The sequence below is a fragment of the Coccinella septempunctata genome, chromosome X (genome assembly GCF_907165205.1).
Source record: "Coccinella septempunctata chromosome X, icCocSept1.1, whole genome shotgun sequence".
NCBI lineage: Eukaryota > Metazoa > Arthropoda > Insecta > Coleoptera > Coccinellidae > Coccinella > Coccinella septempunctata.
Window position 1 is genome coordinate 1,177,389 of NC_058198.1, and position 22,614 is coordinate 1,200,002.

Here is a 22,614-nt window from a genome sequence, read left to right on the forward strand (position 1 = left end):
ATATAAATTATCACTTCCAATCAATCTGATTATTTGATTGCAAAATATAAAACTTACTTGGAAAGATAAAAACAATTATCTTGTTATTGTTCTGTTATAACACTTTCATCTTCTCGTAAACGGAAAAAAAATTTGTAATTCAAAATATTAATTTCGAAATCAAATGGAGATGTCGATAGCTACCCCAATGTTGAATTGAATGTTGGCTGATACTTGATGAAAATCCATAATTGAACTAAAAATTGCCTGATTTTTACTAGAATGAGTTTTCTAACCACGTGTTTCGCAATAACCATACCATCTTATTGTTATAGTGAAATACACGTGATTTAATAACTCATCATAGTAAAAAACGGGTAATATCAGTTTTTACCCATCCCATTACCCCATATTTGGAGAAACTCAAACAGAAATACTAGCCTCAACTGTAAAAAAAAAAATTTCAACAGAAAATTCCAGCTGATTTCCCTTTCCTATAAGTGATAAGGAAGTGATGATTCATGAAAAGAAATAAGGAGATTTTTTCCGTTTGTTTTTATTTTCGTGAATGTGGTCCTCCTCTCCTTGAATTTTGTTTGATTGGAGAAGGAGAAGAGTTCGTTGTTTATAGAAAAATTAGGATGAGACATGAAAAAATAAAGAGTATGAGGACGTTTCGTTTCAATTCTTTTTTCTTGAGATGGTGTCGTCGTTCTGAATTTTTATCTAGAATGCTTTTTTCCATAAAAGCAATGTATTTATCAAGTTCTCATATTTTGCATAACAAAATATCTAATCAGATCTCTAGAACATATTTTGGCGCTCTAAATGGTTACCACAAGAGCAAAAAGTTTCCTCTGAATGCCCACTTCATGGAAGCGGCAGAAAAAGGCATCAAGACCATGGTAACTGCTTTTTGCCCAATCTACACTAAAACTCCATCTTTCTTTAGTACACTATCACAGTCATTTTTTCCTGGTGTTTGATGTTCATCAAATTCAACTTTTGTTCGTTTAAATATATAATACAATTCCGTTCCATATGAATTTGTTAAAGTTTGTAAAATTATCATCACAATTCAACATCATGGAAATATAAGTCACAGCAGCTTTTTATATATCACAAACTCTTTGAAAGTTGTACATTCGGTGAATTGGATTGGAATAGAGGGCCCCTACAGGATATAACAGTTTGGTCTTTAAAGAATCATTATGTACCTCCAGTGAATTCGTGGCATAGTGAAGAACCAATTCCTTTAAATTCGGATAAATATTATACGGCTCGGCAAATCCAAACCCAGCTTTGGTACGTTGAATGATGCAATGGTTCACAATTCCATTGCAAGAAATTGACAATGCATATTGGTCCGTGCTTGATTTTCGAATTAAAAAAGTACCATCAACGGTATTGGTCAAAACACGTTCTGCTTTCTGTCTTGAAAATTCTAGCATAAGCCAAGTACGCTCGTCATTATGCGGACAATCTTCCAGATCCACATTCTCTGTAAGCTGCTCATCTTCTGATCGATTCAGTAATTGATTTATCTTGGACAGAGGCACTCCCCTTTCTTGCAGCCAGCGAATATACTTTTCCTGCTCTTTTATCAGACTCAGAATAACCAATTTCTCAGATGTTACCTCCCTATCTAAGGATTTGTTGTAAGCAATGCGTTGCAGCAAGTTTTCAGTTAGTTGTTCGCAGCCTTCTTCGATCATTGCGCATCTATCTTGAAGTATTCTCACATTTGTTTCAAGTCCTCTCAGTTCGTGAGTTTGAGCATCTTGCTCGGCAACGGCTTTCTGCAATTCCGCTTGCTCCTTCAGCACTTTCAACAATTCTTCAAGGGCTTCTTGCGCATAACGATTGGTCGTTACTTCGTGTTTCGTTTGAGCGAACGCCTTGGATAACTCCGCCAATTTTTTGTTATTTACTTCTAGTTTGTTGGTTATTTCGTTCAAATTGGCCCAGAGTTTCTCGTCGTTTTCATATTTAGCTGCTTCATCATCTTGGTTATATTTGGATACAGGGTAGAGCAATTTGACATCTAGAGAAGCATTATACAATGACAGCGAACAATGACGAAAATGATTAACTAATTCTACCACTGAGTCGAACGTGTATGGTTCCGTGAATCCGTACTTCCCGTTTCTATGGCATATTTTTATCAGTTTATTAGCACCACCTTTCCTTAGTGTGAGTGTGTACTCACCACATTTGCTAGAAGCGTCTCTCACCAAAAACGTTCCATCGACGGTGTTTTGAAGTTTTTCCGTAACTTCTTCCCGACTAATGCCACCCCAGTACCACTCAGCATCCTGGAGAGAGGTGTTACTAGGACTGGGTGCCTCTTTGACAACTGCCGATGTACTAGCCAAACTATTTCCCCCCATACTCATAGCTGAATATTTCCTGGGTGGAATCGCAGGTGCGCAAGCGAAATCCGGCAAAGATTCACCCCAAGAACAATTCATGAGCAACAATTCCAAGACTCGGGTTTGAGCTTGCGTATTGTAAACAATCTGAATGATCCGTTCCCATGAAGGCCGCATGATGATATAGCACAGGACATGGATAAGATTTGTTGGTGGACTCTTATTTCCCCTTTTGAATTCCATCTGGCACATCCTGCACAGATGCTGCATAAAGTATTTCAAGGTGGACTTGTGGTCAATTGGAAGCTCTTCGACTAGTTCTGTTAGGGAATTGGCACAATGCTCGTTACTCCGAATTTCTGAAGTAAAAAAAACTCTATCACTATCTAGAAATAATATTAAGAAGCTAATTTATCAACAACAGACGTTTACGTATTAACCCAACAAAATCTGGAAATAATAAGCCAATCCACGAGAGTTTTTTCAGATTTTCAACTAAATGAATTTTCATTTGATATGTGATACTATAAATAGTTCATTTTCAAATCATATCTATCAATCTTGAACAATTGCGCAACATAAACAAAATAAATTTCCGACTATTTCCTGAAACTGAAATACCACAAATGAAAACACTGGGTGGTGAGCGAAAAAAAGTACAATAAATTAAGAAAACTCACTTGCAGCTTCCAAGAATTTATCATACCACTGTACTGGAATCAACGGATCGGGTAATTCCCTCAGGAACTTCTTGAGAATTCCAGTTAGTAAAACTGGAGATCTTTCCACGATCTCCACGTCTCCCTGGTTCTCGTCAATGGACTTTGCCAATTTGGAAAGATCATCCTCTGGTGGTGAAGTACAGTATATATTGTAGAGGCTCAAGGTCAGATCTTCTTGAGCCAATTTCTCCAATTGTTGGCAAACTCTGATCATGAATTTCGGAGCTCCATTCTCAGATAATTGGCCGCATAAAGAAGCCCCGAAGAATATTTTGTAATGTTGTTGCTGACTCAGACAGCTGGGTAACCCTGAAAAAATACATTCATAAGGGCCAACAGCGGTGGGCTACATTCACAAAAAATCTCTGTTAACCGATATCAATTTCGACAATTTTTCGAAAAAAGACAGTTATGCAATTCATCAGAAAACTTTAAAACGCGGTATTAACGACAGAAAATAAGCTCATAATGAAATGTAAGCTTTAGATCATTTCACAATTCCTGAGATAAAGATTCAAAATTAAAAATCTAGCTTAACGAAGGTTTATTTTGGCCTTCTATAGTGCTTTTCAATCTTCACACGACGATTCAAACTGAAATTGGCGAACGATAAAAATGATTACAGGTAAGCACCGTATACCAACTCACATATCGTAAGTTCTGCAATTTGCTCTTCGGAAAAGTCCATTATTGCTGTTCTAATGTGTTCCAATTCTGCTTAAGCTAAGGTAGGTACTTTACAGACTGCCACTTTTCTGCCGGCTCGCACAGACCGTAGATTTTTAATGGCGGGTGGGTGGTAGGGCTGACCCAATCAGAAATCGAGGTTTATGTCGCTGATAACAGGTGACTCGAAGACTTTAATAAAATTTTTCTTACTTATTGTTCCTTATCGATGTTTTTAATACCATATCTCAAAAAATATGATTCAACTGAATATCTAGAAATTTTATAAGCAAATTTTTATGACTTTTCGATCATTATTAGGAATAAACAGTATCATTTTGAATTTTGTTAAGCTCCTACTTAGTAACATTGCATAACTCACTGTTGTGTCACTTTAACACAATAGGTTCTAAAACTTTTACGACAACGGCCACGATAAGTCTTCTTAATAATCCAAATTGAGGGCATTAAGGTGCTCAAAGCTTTTTATGCGATCTTGACTTAACACTTATGAACCCTTCAACTTCGCCTTTTCTATACTTCTACTTGCGGAACGAGAATTCAATGAAAATTCGATAAAATGAATTTCGATTAAAACTTTATTGATTCCTCGATTAATAGGTATATAAATCATAGTTATCTGAAAGCTTAGCTCTTAATCCCGATTTTAATGCAGCTATTTAAAAGTTCATAAAAGGAAATTAGCCGATATTCTAAAATATATTTTCATCTAATTACCAATAAAATCGACTGCCTACAGTTTAAGCATAAATAGTAGAAAATATTTGGTCTGCGCAGAAGAAATATAATCCTTAATTCCGGTTATGTTGGGAACATTGAGGTAGGACCTCTACTTCTTCTCTTCGACCATCCTGTATAATCCATGAGACACGCAAAAAATAGGGGCGCGTTTCCATAGTTACTCACCAGATATAATTATATTATCATATATGAATCTGGCAGAGCAACACTCAGCGCAATATCAAAAACCACTGCAGTTTTTTTTTAGGAAGGGTTATTATAAATTTAACAGTTTCTAACAATTCGAATTGAGGAGTTTTCAACAATTTCGTTTGATATTCGTGAATGGGCGAATTATGGACTTTGATGGAGCGAATGGAAATAGAGAAAACCAATTATGACACTCACCTGCAGGAGAAGAAGCCTTATGGGCCACCAGTCCACAACTTGTGCACATAAAACCTCGTTGCAAAATTCCTCGTAAAAATTTGCCACATTTTTTACATTTTTCCAATGTAGTAAAAGTATGATGTACTAAACAATGGGACGGTCCGGTTTCTTCCTTGCTCTGATCTTGTGTGAATTGATCTGGATATTTGACCAGTTCTTCAATGCAACTCAGGATTGCCCTCTGGTGAAATTCATCTTTTATACCCATATTCTGCAAAATTAAATTTATATATTTCAACAGGTCAGGAATATCGTATCGACGAAAAATCCAGAAGGCATCAAGTATATCGAACCACTCAACCAAAAGATCAAGCAATAAAAAAATTAGGGGTACATATGAGTTTTCGCAGTTTTCTGCAAAAAATCACCAATTTATCGAGAAAGAACCATACCCTTTGTTCGATTCAAAGTATTGTTCATCACTAGGCAATGCTTTCTGCCAATTAAGGGCGACATTCTTCAGAAGGGTCAACCCAGAAGAAATATTTACATCAATATTCTTATTGCGAATGGGTCTTTTCTTCGAGATGGGAAAAACTAAATGTCTTCCTTCAGATCATCGATTCATACTCACCAATAATTTTTCCTTATCCATTTCCATGAGATCTGAGCCTTTGATTTCTTTGCATTTGAAGGCATCTGAATATGAAGACATGTTTAAAGTATTCATCCATTCTACGACGTTTAAGTTTGTCCATTGTGATATGGGCTAAAAATAAAACAACATTTTCTTATTGATTGCGAAGGTGTATAGCCCAACTCTGAAAGTTAACGAAAATATTCCGTTACAAATTTGTAACGGAAGAATGAAAAATATAGTGGAAAGAAGAACATTGATACGAGTCTAGACTGATCAATCAAATGCACAAATAGGAGTAGATGAAATGAGCGCATTAAAAGTTTTACTGTGCACCTGATTTGAATCTGAATAATGATTTAAGTGAATGAGCGTACGGAAGCTCCAACTCGTAACCGAAAAGGAGTAGATTTCATGGCTATTGAAACCTTATCAATCGTCTGAAAGAAGTTAACAGTAATAAATTCAAAGTAGCGTACTTTATGAGCTATAAAATCTGCAATAAACTACGATGGAAAATTAAGAAGGTGATGTCCATGCTAGCGTTACACAACTTGAGCTATTGTTGTATGCAATTGCAAATACGGCTGACCTAAAAGTAACACGACAATGAATATGGGATTTGATCGTTTTCATTACGATTTTACCGCCGTTAAGTGAATTTGCTGAGATGTTCAACGACTGATACTATCATTTTATTGTTGCTAATGGAATTGATAGTGAAGGACTGTGCAAGGATGTCGAAATATCGACGAATAGGTACTATCGTTGATTGAAATCTGTCTCGGGATGTGGAACAACATCACTATTCGATTAGACTCGATACTACTAACCAAAAAACTAGGTGGGACATCACAGAAAATAATAGGTTGATTGATATCTGATTGATTCTACATGCTTCTCAAATTTGTGAGATTCACTCGTTGAATTTTCACTGGGCATGTATATATTTCAAGAACTTGGGAGTGACACAATACAAAAACTGCGAAAAAAGACCAATGAGTTATATAAGTTAATTCAGACTATGTCAATTAAAACTGTGAAAGATTTTGATTGCAGTTGATTCGAATAGGTCGCCTAAACTAAGTATTAATGTTGATTTAATAGGCATGTAATTATTTGAAAGGGGTCCTGATAAAATAGGATAGAGATTCTCGCTTGATGCAGTTCAATTGGTGAGTAGTGTAAGTAATATAAGTGCAACTGCTCATAAAGAAGGTTGTTCGTTGTAAACGATTGAGAAAATGGGAAATATAACAGGAAACTACGTCTCTGATAATAATTCTGAAACCACTCAAACATCATAAAGCTCGGAGCTTCTGCGCTGTTGTTCGAAAAATGTCACGTTGCCATCTTTATTAATGTAGATAAAAAGAAAATTAGATCCAGCTTAATTCCCTCAAAACGTTGTTTGATATAATGCTCAGTGAATATTTTACTGTTCAAGACGGAAAATCTGACCCAGTTGAAATGCATCGTAGCAGAGAGCCAGACGCGTTAAATTTTATGGATAATCTATTTCAAATAAAGTGGCAATATTTTGCATGCGCATATTCAATTCTGTTGTCATTGTTTCACGTAGTAAAATGTTATATGACGAACGTGCTGATTTTGAATTTTTCCGAGTTTTGATATCATGTCTCGTTAAATAGGTCAGCATTGGTGTAGCGTTTCACGGTTTATGGGAAATTAAATTCTGCATAGCGGACAAGCATTTTGCTTAAGGTGTTACTACGTCCAACATACAGGATGCACTTTTATCCTTTTCTATCTCGGGTTACCGGGTGTCGTGTGCCGAACTGACAATTTCTCGTGCATTGTTCAACAGAAAAATTATTTCCAACGAGGTTTCGTATTATCTATTACGAGGAATACTTTAATTTCGTTCCCGTAATCTGTTTTTATCCTACACAATCCCTTAATTAGTGTAGATAAAACAGGAAATTCCTCAGTCGAAAGGAATTCAAAAGCTCGGATACGACAATATATTTTCGAATTTATACATCGGCGTTTGGCTATTCAAATTCTAGCATTGCGATTCAATGTTCATCGGGATTCTTCAATTTTTATATGCGCGTTTATCGAACTCGAATGGCAACAACGTAAAGAACTGAATAATTCTCGACCTTGGGTTTAAATATACTCCAAATCATTTATTGTGACCTGATGCTCTGAACATTTTCTAAGGACCGGTCCACCTACGAATTTTATCATTAAAATATGAACACTGTAAAGATCGATAACCGTTTTTCGTACACATTTCGATGCGACTGAAACAAGGGAAGATATCAGAAAGTGTTCAGCCGGTAAGATCGATACGTTGCAAAAAAGAAAGCTGTGTTAGCACTCTTCAAAACTCGAATCCTTCGAAAGAAACAATATTAAAATGCCGAGTTCGATCGAATCAAGTAAACCCTATTAGAAGCTCAAACCGGAATTTCAGATCTATCAATTCATTATCGAAGGACAGACATATTTCAATCATAGGTCGTCATTACACACGGTCAATCTAGATCGTGATCACATAAAAATGGATCGCGTCTGAACATTACATGTTCAATCTCGATATCGATATTGAACTCGTCTTGTTATGACATTGCAACAGAGTTAGAGCTGTTAGAATTTATAAGGGTTTCACTGCATCACTCATCTTCTAGAAAAAGAAGTAGCTGTTGTTACTATGAAAAATAGGGACAAAAAAAGTGAATGACACAATATACGACCTGAAAATGGAAGGCAATAGTCCTTGTTTTAAAAACCAATCAAAAATTGGACAGTATCGATATTGAGTTTTTACCGCAAAAAAAGCAATTCACAAGTAAATGCATCAGGCGTTAAGATAAAACATAAACCAACATCTAGAAGAATCGGGCTATTAAAATCGAAGCATTTTCGATAACATTATCTTCGACAATTAAGTGAAATGAATGTATATTGTTGTAGAAATTCGATTTCGTCATTAAATCCATTGTTTTGTTTCTGTACTATTAGTAGGTGAAACTGATTTGTTATGACTAATAAATTTTCATATAAACGATTCACTCGTTATTGCTACAATCATTCACCCCGATGGAAAAATGTGGAAAAAAAGGAAATCCTAATGAATCAGAATTCTTCAATCATACTGAATGCCCTCGTATAAATTTCTTTTTTTTACGAGTTTCTACAGTCTGTTCAGTTTAGAAGGCGTTAAGTTAACAGAGACTCAATATAATAGGGCAAGCCTCCTGAAACCGTATGAATGTCACGTCTTGTCATCGATAGGCATCTCTTTTCATGAGAAGTTTCGACTTTTGTATGTCGATTTTCAAACAGGTCCATTATTTTGGTTATAACTGGCGACTTGCATTGGCTTTTTTACGGTTTGTTTAACTACAGCAAACAATAAATATCGAATTGTTTCGCTGACACGTATGTGCCACTTCTGGAAAAAAATTCATTATTGCTGTGGCTGTATAACATTGAGATTTTTTCCTTGCAACACCGTCTTCCAAGGTTCTACTTGAGAAGCAGTTGTCTTAAAAAAATAGGAAAATCTGATAGCACCATTAGAATACAATATAGACAAACTCCACAAACAAACAAATTGAGAATGCTACTTTCTGGTAATTGGGTGTGACAATCACAAGTCAAACTGACATATGTATATTAAATTTCAGTGACAGTAATGTATTTTCCTTTATCACGGCAATATGAAGGGTGTACAAGAAGAACCTCAACCAGAATAGCATGGTTCAAGATGAAAATGATGAAGACAATTTTACTCGTGTGCACCATACCGGAGAAAAATTAGATTTTGTATTTATGAAGGCTCCATCGTGTGAAGCCTTGATTTCCGTATTATAAACGTTGTAAATTTGACAACGTTGGCAACTCTATATGCCATAGCCACAAGCCGGTAACCTTGACGGCATTACCCATGTAGGTCATATTTAAGCAATTATAATATAGACGAACGAACTCTCTCATACACTCAAAATGATACAAAAAAAAATTGGAATCGGAATCCCCAGTGAACTACTCATTCTACAACATTTTTTGTCGTTCCTCACGAACTATCCGAGTTTCAGAGGTGGCTCTACTGCTGAAAGAATATAGGAAAATATCCTTTTTTACTAAAATCGCTTCGAACTGATATTTGTGCACAACGGAGCAAAAAACTCGTGTTACACTACGTGACACTCTTCCCCGTCATCTCATTATTCTTTTGTAAGTTAAGATTTATTCAAGATTCGAAGGTTTGACAACCAAAAATCAAGAGAAGGAAATATTCAAACGAAACACATATTCGGGTACTGAATAATGCAAAACCTATTTCAGAATTCTCTGCTCATTGAAATGAACAGATGCGTCATGATCATTGGCGTAGATTCCAGTTTTATTCCTCAATTTTTTGAATATTTTCCCTGTGCTGAAGGATGCAAGTAATCAAAGCCACCCTTAATCATACAACTGATTTGGAGACATAAAAATCGATTGATCCTGACTCGACAGCACATAATTCATTTTATTCCTTTCTGAACAAGGCCAATACATCCAAACATACAATTTTTTTCTGCAGACATCAATGAAAGTAACGAAAAATAAAGGAAATCATTTGAGGAACAACCTCAAGGATAGATTACTCTCGAGGTAAAGTAGAGATTCATCCTAAGCGAAATCAAATATTCAAAAACTTGTTCAAAATCAATCAAAAGATGTGTGGAGTATGTCACCTAAGTCGTAAGGACGACAAAATCAATTTTTCAGGGATCAGATGGAGCCTTGAGAATGTAAGGTATGTTCAGAACGAAACGTCGTCAATTAACCAGAAAAGGTCAACAAGTTCAGATGGAACTGCCAGAAGAGTAGACATAAATTTCTAATGAAGATTAAACGAATAAAAATATGACGGCGAATTCAAATTATACATTTCAGTCCATCCGAATTAATATAACTGAAAATTATTACCTTCACCTTCAAAATTTGGATGGAACATGTCATTAATTCCAGAATTCTGATTGTATAATTACGGATAATCGACTATTTGGATGAAAAATGAATGAATTTATCCTATAAGTTGCGAAAAGTAAATACATACAAGAAAATTGTTTCGGAAGGCACACTTCAAAGTTCCATACACAATATATTGATTTCATAGTGAAGTTTTACTATGTTCTTCACTAAGGTCTGCACGAAATTCGCAGAAAAAAGATTCTCTGGTCTCTACCTGATATATTCAAACAATTCTAAGAAAAAGGTATTCCACTAGGAAAAATGTTACAAGATGAAATTGTTCTCTCGAAGATGCAAGAAGAATAAGGTAGAATTTGTACACGATGTGAATCTCACGTAGGCGCATAAGTCAATCAAGTTTTTCTTTTTGGGGATGGTGGGGATTCAATGTGTGCGAGCGATATATGATTATAAAAACCTTGAATCGAGTGAGAATCTTACCACAGAATACAAGTTCGTTAAACCAATAAATGAAAATTCAGTGGAGCTGCGTGGGTCGTATTTTATGGTTGTAAAAATGAAATCTAACAATCGAAACGACAGTTGTGTAAGAGTTCCAAATGAACATATGTGGCTTATACATATATTCAAATGAAAAAGTCGCATAATCGCTCACCAATCCCCGACGAAAAATGCTGAAATTCACTATTTGTAATATTTATTAATGTAAAAAGCTGTGAAAATATGTAAGAACAATAAAAAAATTTGGAGATGAATTGGTTTGAAAACTTATATGGACAGAAATAGCCACACGGTTTAATTGTTCATGCATCTAAGATGAGGAGAGCATAATGGAATACGATGGACCAAGATCATTCGCTAATTGAGACCGATTGTAGAGTAGATACCAGTGAAAATACCTTCGAATATTTCTTAAATGGATCACGCTTCATTGAGAAGCTTAAAAGAGTTACATTTCATTATCTTGAACGTCATTAATGAGATTAATCAGTGCCTAATAAAACTCTATTAAATTAATAAAAAAGTAATTTAGAATCAGTTCACGCCTCCTTAGTCTCTTTCTGAACGACACTTGCATCACAAAACGGAGTTAAATTAACGCAGTTATAAACTCGGCATTATGTACCTATATTGATTAAGACTCTTCTTTCTCTCTCTCTCATAGAAATTGCACAATTCTCGATTTATCGCCTTATAGAACTAATTAAAATTTTGTGAATTATATCAGAGAAAGTATTGGATTAATAGAATATAACTGAAAATATAAATAACGTCGTAGGAAATCAATCAAAACATACTTGAAGAACTAGGGTTGATATAGGACTCTAGAAAAAAATACCAACATCAAAACTACGAGAATTTTTCTTGGGAGTGAATCAGAGAGCTGACCCCACTAGAAAAATATTTGAAAACAATGGACCAGCCTCAATAATAGTCAGTATTTGAAGGATTTTTCTTGGAATTAATCAGACATGGTTCGTAAATTGTATGGTGTAGGGGGACTAGCTAGAACGATCGTGAAATAGGTACACACACACGTATTACGTTAACGTAAACAAAGCTTCCGTGTTAGCCAGGTCATGATGCGTGGACACTAGAAGAGAATGAGAACGCACTCCGACCACAGCTAACCTAACCACAAAAGTCTTCATAATTCAACGTTAAAATGTACTTGTGCCATGGATCAGCTAATATTTCATCGAGAAGGCCCTATTGATGGTAAAATTGTCAATTGTTTGTCAAGTGGAAACATGAAATGTTAGAAGTTTTATATTTTATGCCTAACCATTCACTTGTGGAAAATATGATCCACTTACCACAAGAAAAGACTGGCAACAACTCTTGAAATTTCATATTCAAACGATTTTTAAGGTTCTGGTCTAGACTACGACAATACTGAAATCCTATGTATTTTCTGTCAAATATAGATTTTGTTAGCGTGTCAACTTTTCAGTGTTATGAAACACCTTTCACATTTGAGTACAAATAAAGTTCGTTTACCTCACCTTGCTCTGTTCGATAATGTTAAATATACCATTCTATGTTAATTTTTATTGATTGGATACAAATATAATAAAAATGAGATATCTTAAAGCGATATCGCCATCTTCAAGCTTGAACTGATCAGAGCTATCTTGTTGCTATCCATAAAGATGGTACATTTCTATTTATATCTTAAGTGGGCCACACACCATCGTATTTATCCGAGTCTGATGTTGACATTTCTTCAGTTTCAAAATTCATAGATAAAAGGGTTTTGGGCTCATATATCGCTGGACACTCGACTCATAATTTGGAAATTATGAAGATTAGTCAGGTTCAAGATTGAAATATCCTCCAAAATTGAGTATTTCAGAATAAAAGTGAAAAATTTTCATGTCCTAGAGCAAAGTAATCGAGTAATGGATAATTTCCTAAAGTCTGGTGACGGCTTTAACGATATTGATCAGTGGAGGACATAAGTAGCTCTGCAAAAATTATCACGGAAGTTCTCAAAAATAGATGCTTATCAATACGAGATGAAGGGTGTTGCGAGACACAATGGAGATGGATAACACTCTAAATTTGCAACATAAAAATGTCGTTATCGAAATATAGATATTATAGAAATAAAGCAACTCGATGAACGTTATCAACGTTGAATCTTATCAGCGCCGTGAGCCAACATGTCTAGTTGTACAACCTATTCGTTCCTGTCTGAAAAAATCACGATAGCCGGCTCAACGACTTTATCGTCATTGCATTCAATGAAATTTAAAGTTCCAACTGAACACGTAGTATACGTTCAGTTTTTGGACATCCCTCGTATTGTTCAATTGAATTAATTTGGGAGTAAATGTGCTGAAGAATTATGAATGTTGAATGAGGCTAGTGTAAAAATAACCGTATCAACATTTTCGTGTAAGCATTCAATGTTCAGCGGTGAAGACTGATACAAAATTATCTCGTATGTTAATAAACAATGAACCGTATTTATTAATTTAAGGAAGCAACATCGAAAATTATCGCACTCCCATTTTCTACATTATTTTCGAAGTAACCCAGTGTTCCACGGTCAACAGTTGTAAGAATAATCAAAATTCAATCGTTGATTATCACATTGAACGTAATGTGGCAATTTGACTAAGCTAAAATTGAATAATAACTTCCACATCAACACGTAGACGATTTCAAAAATAGCGTGTCACTGACCTCGAGGGAGAACCATATGAAATTAATTATATAATAATAATCCGTTATATAAAATCGTTCTCCCCTCAAAAACTGCAAAAACCACAAATCCTTCTAATTCGAGGCTCAAAAACGTTGCAATAGGTACTCAAATTATTAATTTTCATTTCCCCGATCAAAGACAGCAAAGATTGAACCCAAATTATAATTTCGCAAATAACAAACTTAGTGTGTGTAACTTTTTCCAACAGATGAAAGATTCAGACAGCTAATCGAATTCACACTGCGTTTTATTGACGAGAAAATCACTTCTTAGAAGTGATTTTTGCTCCGAAAAAGAAACGATGTTATTTTCGTTCCCCTCATCCAGCTTAATCTAAGAATCCATCAACGATAATACAGTTTCCTAATCGAAATCTGTCAAGAGAGCCGGTGTACGCTTTTGATTTTTCCCCCGGGGGAGCAACAGCTCTAGTAGCTGATGAAAATTTCACGGGAACATCACGAAATTCCGCAATGAATATGCAAATTGATGTCGAAACAGATCGGCCATCTTCGAAATCCTTAAATTAGTTCGGTTCGCGATCGGAAAGGATCTTCATACGGACCTTTGTATGTGTTTTGAAACTCTCTCTCCAATCTGCTCGATGAGTAAGTAAACATCATTTCCATCTCAAAATGGAAACTGTTCGCCATCTTGAATACATTTCCTACTCGAACTAGTTGACCGTAATTTGCAAATGACTTATTTGAATAATTCGTTGAATTTCATCACGTTTAAATCAACACTAAAGTATTTTCCATCTCAATGACCCGAAACCCCACGGGAAAAACACCAGAAATTCGGCCTCTAACGTGGTACATTTGGGTTCTTGTTAAGGAGCACCGAAAAAAATATTTCAACACCCTCCTAAAACAAATTTCAATAAGGACACGTTCTTGGAAAAGTCCACGTACACTGTCTTGGGGTATTTTTCGGTTTTTGTGTGCTCGCAGCCTTCTGTTCTGAATCCTTAATTGTAAATTAAGCTTTTCGTGTTTGATTGGCATCAAATTGAAAAAAAAAGAGCAGAGTATTGGAGCGATTTTCAAACTAATCACATTTATTCTAAACGACGCAGTTGAAATAATCGATAATGTTGTGATAATTTATTCGTAGTACGTTTCATATATAAATCGAATTTATATTATTTCATAAAATTGCCATCTCGACTACTCTCGGGAATGAATTAAATCGTGTTTCTTATGCAAGACCGATAAAAATGTACGTTAAGGTCATGTCTGACAATTGAGCTGGCTACAGTTTTGCATTAATACAATGAGTGCAAGAGAATTACTAGAAAAATATTCATGAGGACTCACTCTACTACTTGTTCCATAGATAACATAATATGCACATGAATCTCTTTACTTCACAACATAATAACTCGAGCTCCAGAAATATTTCAAACCATAAGGAAAAGTTCAGAAGTGACTATTCTATTTGGGGACACAATATCGACTATAAACATACAAAAGAGTAAAACTTTCGCATTGTGTCGAATAACCAAAAATTTACCGATTTGTACATATGAATATACATGTAGTCGATACGGTCCTGTCCCAACATAGAAGGATATTCGATTCTCGGGTAGTCCACTTCCTTTTCTTAGAAAACCCACCCCTTTCATGGCTTGAAAAGAGAGGAATTCCCATTAACCCACACAGAATGTAGCCCTCTTCCTCGAAAACACTGCCCGTCCACTGATAATGAGAGCAGAATTCCTTGAATAGGTCTTACCGACCTTGGATCTGGAATGTTGAAGAGGATGACAGACTTTAAAATTTATAGACCACAAACCAGAAGCCGGGTGACGGACCCCAATACTGAAAAAAAGGGGATCGGGTGGTTAACTCGAAGATCTGGGAAGAAGTTTCCTGGAAATCGCGATAAGAGAATCACAAAAGATTTGTTCCATATTTGAGAATAGAAAAAAGTACGCAGCCAGTCGAAACGGGAATAGTGTAAAAATCATCGAAATGTTTCAAATGTTCCAACATATACTTTTCAAAAAAACTAGAGCTCTGTACCACAATATCTTCCAGAAGGAGTAGAAATTTCCAATTAACATATTATCAAAGTTAAAACTGGGGAGAATAATCAGAATTGTTTTCCCGCGTTCAATTCCCGAGGTTTATTTTGGACATAAACCAATGGAGCTGATAGTAAGGCAACGTTCGCTATTTACAGCAATCCATTCACGAATTGAAAGAAGGTTCGACAACTCAATATTTTCGTTTCGATCGGAGGAATTGCTACATTTCCTCGCCTTGAGAACCCTAAAATAACTCCGAATTTCAACACCATCTATAAACTTCTAGTCTTCGGAATTCACACAGAATAATTTTCGATTAATGAATACATTTCCGTCAATTCCAATTCTGCGGTTTGGGGTACGACTTGGCACGAAGGAGGAAATTGCCAGATGATGATTTTCGATCGAAAATTAATCTGTCTGTTCGGGAAACGAATTTCAGTCTTATTTTCCGATGGAAAGATAATCGAGAAAATTTCCGACTCAACTGGAAACGACATACCGGCAACGTCATTTCGAATTGAGATCTAGAATGGGGGCAGCGTAATTGACAGGAAAATTTCAACGCGTGAACAATTAATTGGAATTCATAATAATTATTCCATTTCGGGGAATTCTCAAGAAAAGTTTTCAGAACGCCTTTTCCAAAATCATCCCTATTCGAAAGAAAATTGAAAGGAAACACTCTGCCAACCATTTCATGATAGCCCAGAGCAACACAAGAAGTCTGGTATCATTAAAACGACCCTAATAAAGTGCATAACAAATACACAGACACTGAGGAACCTATCCAACTCCAGAAGTATCATAAAAATAAGCTCAGAATATAACATGCAAACGAAATACTTATCGAAAAATCGACACACTATGAGAAAATCTTAGAAACCATTGATAATGGAACAACGATAAGAGAAACTTGGTAATTCTTGACGTTTCCAATTCTCAGTCGACCCTGGATTGACAAACAACGTGCGCTAATTCATGTACGTGATTGAGATCATGCCGTTCTTTTTTTATACATTTGGATGCTTCCAGGAACTAGGATAGGTAGCAGAATTGGATGCGCCGTTTTGACCACGATAATTTCAGTCCATAGACCAGTTAGGGTACAGTATGATGGAAAGAATCACATTTAAATGAACGAATAACAAATTGATAACCCAAAATTCCGCATCGAAGGAGCTTATAAATAGTTCTCTCAGAATTGCCACTTCGAGTAAGTGACCATTAGAAAGAGGGACGTAAAAATTCCAATTCCAATATACTCTCAACTGCCTACCTCAATTCCAATCAAATTTATCATCGATTGTGGTGCTCGTATCGAATTTTAAGACCCATTGTATCGGCCTTTTATTCGAGAATTTTACGGCTTTTTGCAATTTTTATTAAATTCTATTCTATTTCCGAAACTGATGGCGAATTCATGAGCTCGCCACGATCCCCAAATTCCACAATGAATTGTATAGTTAAATTGTGATTTTCATTCGTCCAATCGAAATGCGATATTAATTAATTGAAAAATCGAAAGATGTTTTTCATTACACCTTACCTAAGCAATACACTTATCGCTGAAAATATGCCGAAGTTGCACGGTTCTATAATGACTGGAGCGATTCACTGAAAATTTACTTACTCGCACATTAAAGACAACACGGACAACTTTGAAAGCGAGTAGATAACGATGAAGAGCAACATTTTTGAGGAATTCGCGCTGATGTATCGTTCAATCAACTGAAACCGTGTAAATTCTATATTAGAGCTATTGCTTCAATTGGTTCTAGTTAAAAATTTACAAGTTCAGATCAATAAAATTTTATAGTTAATTGAAATCTAAATATAGAAAATTGTTGGCCTCAATGAAAGAAAAACATCATTCATAAAACTGAAATACACAACACAATTACCATTAGGGTATTAACGATCTCTGTAAGTATATGAATATCCTTTGTTGATATTTTTCGTAAAGGAAAAATTTGTTCGAATGCATTTTCCGATAATTCCACCTATCATTCAATAATTTTGAAGGAACAGAAATAATATAACTTTATGATGATTGCACACCTTGAAGACCGTACTATTTTTAAAAACACATTTCAACTCGGTAACTTAAACACTACCTATATACCAGAATATATTGATTAAATTTATTTTTAATTAGCCTATAAATTATAACAGTATCAGTATTCAATGCCGTAGACACCACAATATAAATAAGTACAATTTATGAATTCCGTTGACTTGTTTTCTCTCTTCATTCATTCACATTGAACGTTTTCTTTGAAAATAAACTATTGTTTCGTGATCAGCGTCAGGACAATTTGAAAATTCTACAACCACCTGCCGGCATATTCCCGGAAACTGGTGGAAAAATCAAGTACCAAAATAATTCCATCCAATACTTAGAACCAAGTTGCAAAACTATGATTCGTTCGTCGTGTTTGTATGCATAAAATACAATGAATCTAATCACTACAATAAGTATTTCGTTTTATGTCTGTTATTGCTAGCTCATTTAGCTGAGGTTAGATCCAATAAATTCAAATGGGCGTTCTATTTTCCAAGATTGGCCGAACATTTTGCGATGTAACTCCCGTCATTCGTTTTTACGATCGACAACTTTACTGATAAATGCCCACTACGACCATTTTATCCTTGTATATACATACAAATATTTTTTTTACAAATAAATACGAAACTATCACCTGAACATTTTACGTTCTAGAATTATTGACGTACGTGTTGAGATGTCCATCGCTTAATACAATAAGCAAAGTACTGAATTTTCGAGATAATCTTCGACCTCTGAATGAATTTGCGATAAAAACTTATTTGCAGCATAACTTGATAGAACGAAGAATGTTATTGATTGGGAGAAAAATCGCTCATCGTTCAATTAATATAGCAATCATCGAAAAATAGTCTCAATTTGAATTTTCGGGATTTGATACTATTCTGCACTCATGCCTTTTTTTTTTTTGGTTATTTTTGTATAGGGCCGGATCAGTTGAATTCAAATTTTAAGCTTTTTCTTCTGGTCGACATTTTCTTGCTGGTTCAGGATAGGCCAGCAGAAATGGTATAGCATTTCCAGTATTAGAGATAAATTCTTGGTGGCCTTCAGTGCACAGAGTTAGGTTAACTCTATAATCTTTGCTGCACGCGTTCCACACATTCGGTTACCGAGGATCACCAGATACAGAATCCACCAAAAGCCGGCACAAAGTTTCAACCTTGGCCGGTTAGCAGTTAACGCTGTAGGCTAGAGAATATAATACCAGTAAATCTTCAGGAACGAACATCTCTACTCTCGTTGCTACGTTAAAAACAAAGTACTGAGAATCGTCGACTGCATTAATAGTGGCCACGCCCCCCAGAAGTCCCCATACATGGCTAACCTGAGAAATTTCTTTCGCTTGGTCGTGTGCCTGCTCATTACTACGAAGGCAGAAACTTTCTATTTATGGCCGTGCCATAATATGGCGACAGTTTGGTTTTGGCGATTAATTGGGCAAACTCGCAATCCCAGATAAAGAAACTCTGGCCCTTCCAGGTTCTTTTTCTGCCACTGGCTTCACTACTTCTGGTTCATCGAAGAAGCATTTTCCATTTATTTTCCTCCCATCTTTCTCGTCTTGTCTCACGATTCCAGTTGTTCACAGCCTCATTTCAGTCAGATGTTCTACAATATAAATCCTTTATTGTTCTGGAAAGGCCCACTATCTCCTTCCTCCAGTATGGAATTGGCTTTCCAAATTGCTTCCTGAATTTATCAGAACATGAATATAAGGCAACCTCACAAAATGTATAACCAGCAAGTTCTTCTTTGCTGAAGACAGTTATTCTCATGCTGAGGCAATGATACTTATTGAAGAACAGCCTCCAACTGATCACAAACTGAGAGTATATAATTTCAGATTGATGGAATATGCAATTAAATTACACATGGATTGAAACCGTAACTATTTATTCTACGATTGATACTAATTCCTTATATCTGGATTAGCTCTGATAGGGCTCTGATAATTGTCTTCCTTCAGAACAACTTAATATATATCAATCTAGATAATATAATTAATACATACATCAACAGATTCTCAAAATTTCGTGGATAGGTAGTTTTATTGCAATTAGGACAGATGATTGGTTCTGTTAAATACCTTGCCCGGATAACTTCAATCGAACGACGATTAAATTAATGTAGAGCTCGTACAAATTTAAAGGAAGTTTGGTGGAATGGTATCACCCTTTACAAATTATGTAAAGAGAGTAATGTTTCCCCTTTACAAAAACATCTTTTCGCTTCACTGAGATTATTGCTATAATTTATTGATTGATGATATTGATAATAATGCATCGGCCGTATCTATTCAACTTTTACGAATAAAATTACATATTTACACGCGTTTCCATTAAACTGAACATATACTCTGATTTAGAGCTTTACAGAATTCTCGAAAATAACAACTCCAAAGAATAACAATGTCAGATTGTCGTCTACACAATTATTTGTTTTAACATAGAAATCTCACGAGGAATTCATCTCATATTCCGGGTTATTTATTCGAATGTAAAGATGGATACGACTTCATATTTAATTGGCTCTTATCTTTTTAACTTTAGCTTTCTGGACTAGTGGCAAATCTCGATGAATTTTGAGTGGTTAGACGGATACGATTTTAATTATTATATATAGAAAACGCTTCCAACGGATAAACTACATAAAGTTTTTCTGATGAGTTGAAACACTAATTAAATTGATTCATCGATGATTTCTTTCGTGTACACCTATACATTTACCCGGCACAATATAATGTGTATATTAGTTTTGAAAACTATCAAGTATCTCTTTCATGGTATGTTCATAATGAAGATAATAATAATACAATAATCATCTGTAGCGCTTTTATACTTGAAATCCACCGGTTTTATCTTTCTCGGAGTAAGATGAGTTGTTAAGTGGAGAGAGAGAACTAGTCTCGTTGTCGGCATGTCCAAGACGGAGACTTTGCGGTGCCGGCTAAATGAGTGTTTTTCGTGGAATAGGATAAAATTCACGGAAGACATTGCACGGTAATCTACACAATTAATAATACTCATGAGCCACGTGGGGTGCACCCTGCCACTAGTCGAGACAGCGAGAGTTTCGATTTCAGACAAGCCATCACAATGCACAAATGAATTTTGAAAATTTTCGAGTGAAAAAGAATGTTATTTCAATTTCGACACCCTCCATTCAGGTGAGACCCAGCTGAAGGGTGGGAATTACAAAACTTCTTTCAACAAAGGAAGAATCGTAACATAAAAATGTGAAATATAATAAATGTAGAGAAATCTTTTTCGATAAAATATCTAATTCCAAAATAAACTTGGTGTTAGGGTAAAAAAAAAATAGGTAACGTGAAATTTTTCTCATGACAAAAAGGACAGAGAAGGAGGCATCACCTTGCCGGTGAGATCGCGTTTCAAAGTCGAAGAATGAGGTAGTATTTTTCATACGTGACAAAATTTTGAATCGGTTTATGTATTCGGAAATGAACAGAAAGGAAACAGCGGGAGCGTTGGTTATGGAACGTTCCTATCGAAAAGGTTTGATCGTAACCTGCTGTAAGAAGGCTCGACAGCGAACGTTATCGATTTTAGCAGCGGAGCACTTGCCTTTGTTCCACACCGGTCAGCTGTTACAGACCATTGTGACAGAAAACAACATCGATTCAAAAAACAAAAAGGAAGAGCATGAAAATAAGAAAACAAGGAAAACTGGCAGATCTGATGGAAATTTCGATCGACTTACCTTATCGAAATTAAAAGTACGGGATAGATGTACGTCGGGGTTCTTCTGGCACAAATTTGAGGACTTGGTGCAGAAATTGTGGAAGCAAGCGTGACAATCTAAAGGGCAAAGGGAACCGCACATACAGCAGCAAGTAACATCGCAGTTACATAGTAAAGAGTGAAAAGACAGTACACGGCCACAGTGATCGACTCCTGCGGCATTATCATCGTATTGAAAATCCTGACCAGAGGGTCCGAGGCTGCTGTTGCCGCCTTCGCGTACCAAAAACATATCCAATTCCACATCGGACCTTCCAACCCCGCGTAGCATGTAGTTTTCCGCATCCACGTTCACAACGAACCGGCGAAAAGGCTTTCCGCCTACGCCACTGTTTTCTAAGTCGGAACATTCGCGTTCTTGTACATTCATCTTGTCATGTTATCTGCCCGTATACCCAGTGCGAAAGAGTTCGCACTTGTTGAACTCTCTCCGCAGCCAACACTGAACCCCAGCTCTACAAATGCCACACTGAAAGTCCGGCCCGAACGCCGAAGTCCGCTCCGCGCTGCGCTCGAATGTTGCGAACACGGAACGGAGATTTAAGCATGCGCCCAATCGCTTCGGGATAGCACACTTTCCGCGGCAAGGTTGTCGCTTACTCCAAAAACTCCCCCAAGGGATTCCCGAAGGGAATTTCCCGATTTCACATAATATTCCCAGTCCTCCACAAAATTTTCAGACCAGTGGTCAGGCTCAATCACACGAAAGCAGTGCGAGAAATATTCCTCGACCACGAGAAAGAAATTTTTAGATCCCAGAAAGGATTATTTTTCCATTTCCATGCACGGATGAGGCGCAGGTGAATCTGGAAAAGAATATGGTAGCGCGAGTAGACTCTGTATGCGCGAGTAGAATCTGGATGCGCGAGTAGAATATGCATGCGCGAGTAGAATCAGGATGCGCGGGTAGAATCAGGATGCGCGGGTAGAATCAGGATGCGCGGGTAGAATCTGCATGCGTTGGTGGAATGTGGATGCGTGGGTGGAATCTGCATGCGTTGGTGGAATGTGGATGCGCGGGTAGAATCTAGATGCGCAGGTAGAATCTGCATGCGTGGGTGGAATAGGAATGC

General features: G+C 36.2%; 1 protein-coding gene across 1 annotated transcript; it reads right to left on the bottom strand.

Annotated features, from left to right (window-relative positions):
- Window positions 1-225: 225 nt before the first annotated feature.
- LOC123321433 (phosphatidylinositol 3-kinase regulatory subunit alpha-like) lies at window positions 226-22,059 on the bottom strand. The gene is made up of 5 exons (XM_044909026.1): window positions 21,501-22,059; window positions 5,505-5,639; window positions 4,889-5,141; window positions 3,032-3,382; window positions 226-2,710 (listed from the first exon to the last, which is right to left on the bottom strand). The coding sequence occupies exons 1-5, from the start codon at window positions 21,909-21,911 to the stop codon at window positions 1,092-1,094; spliced, it is 2,769 nt and encodes a 922-aa protein (XP_044764961.1). The 5' UTR covers window positions 21,912-22,059; the 3' UTR covers window positions 226-1,091.
- Window positions 22,060-22,614: the final 555 nt, after the last annotated feature.

Bases quoted from the DNA above. Each gene is read 5' to 3' on its own strand.
- LOC123321433 (XM_044909026.1), bottom strand. From the start codon at position 21,911: ATGAATGTACAAGAACGCGAATGTTCCGACTTAGAAAACAGTGGCGTA. The intron at 3,383-4,888 runs GTGAGTGTCATA...GTATTTTTTCAG, and splicing joins TAAGGCTTCTTCTCCTGCAG to GGTTACCCAGCTGTCTGAGT. The intron at 2,711-3,031 runs GTGAGTTTTCTT...TTTTTACTTCAG, and splicing joins TAAATTCTTGGAAGCTGCAA to AAATTCGGAGTAACGAGCAT.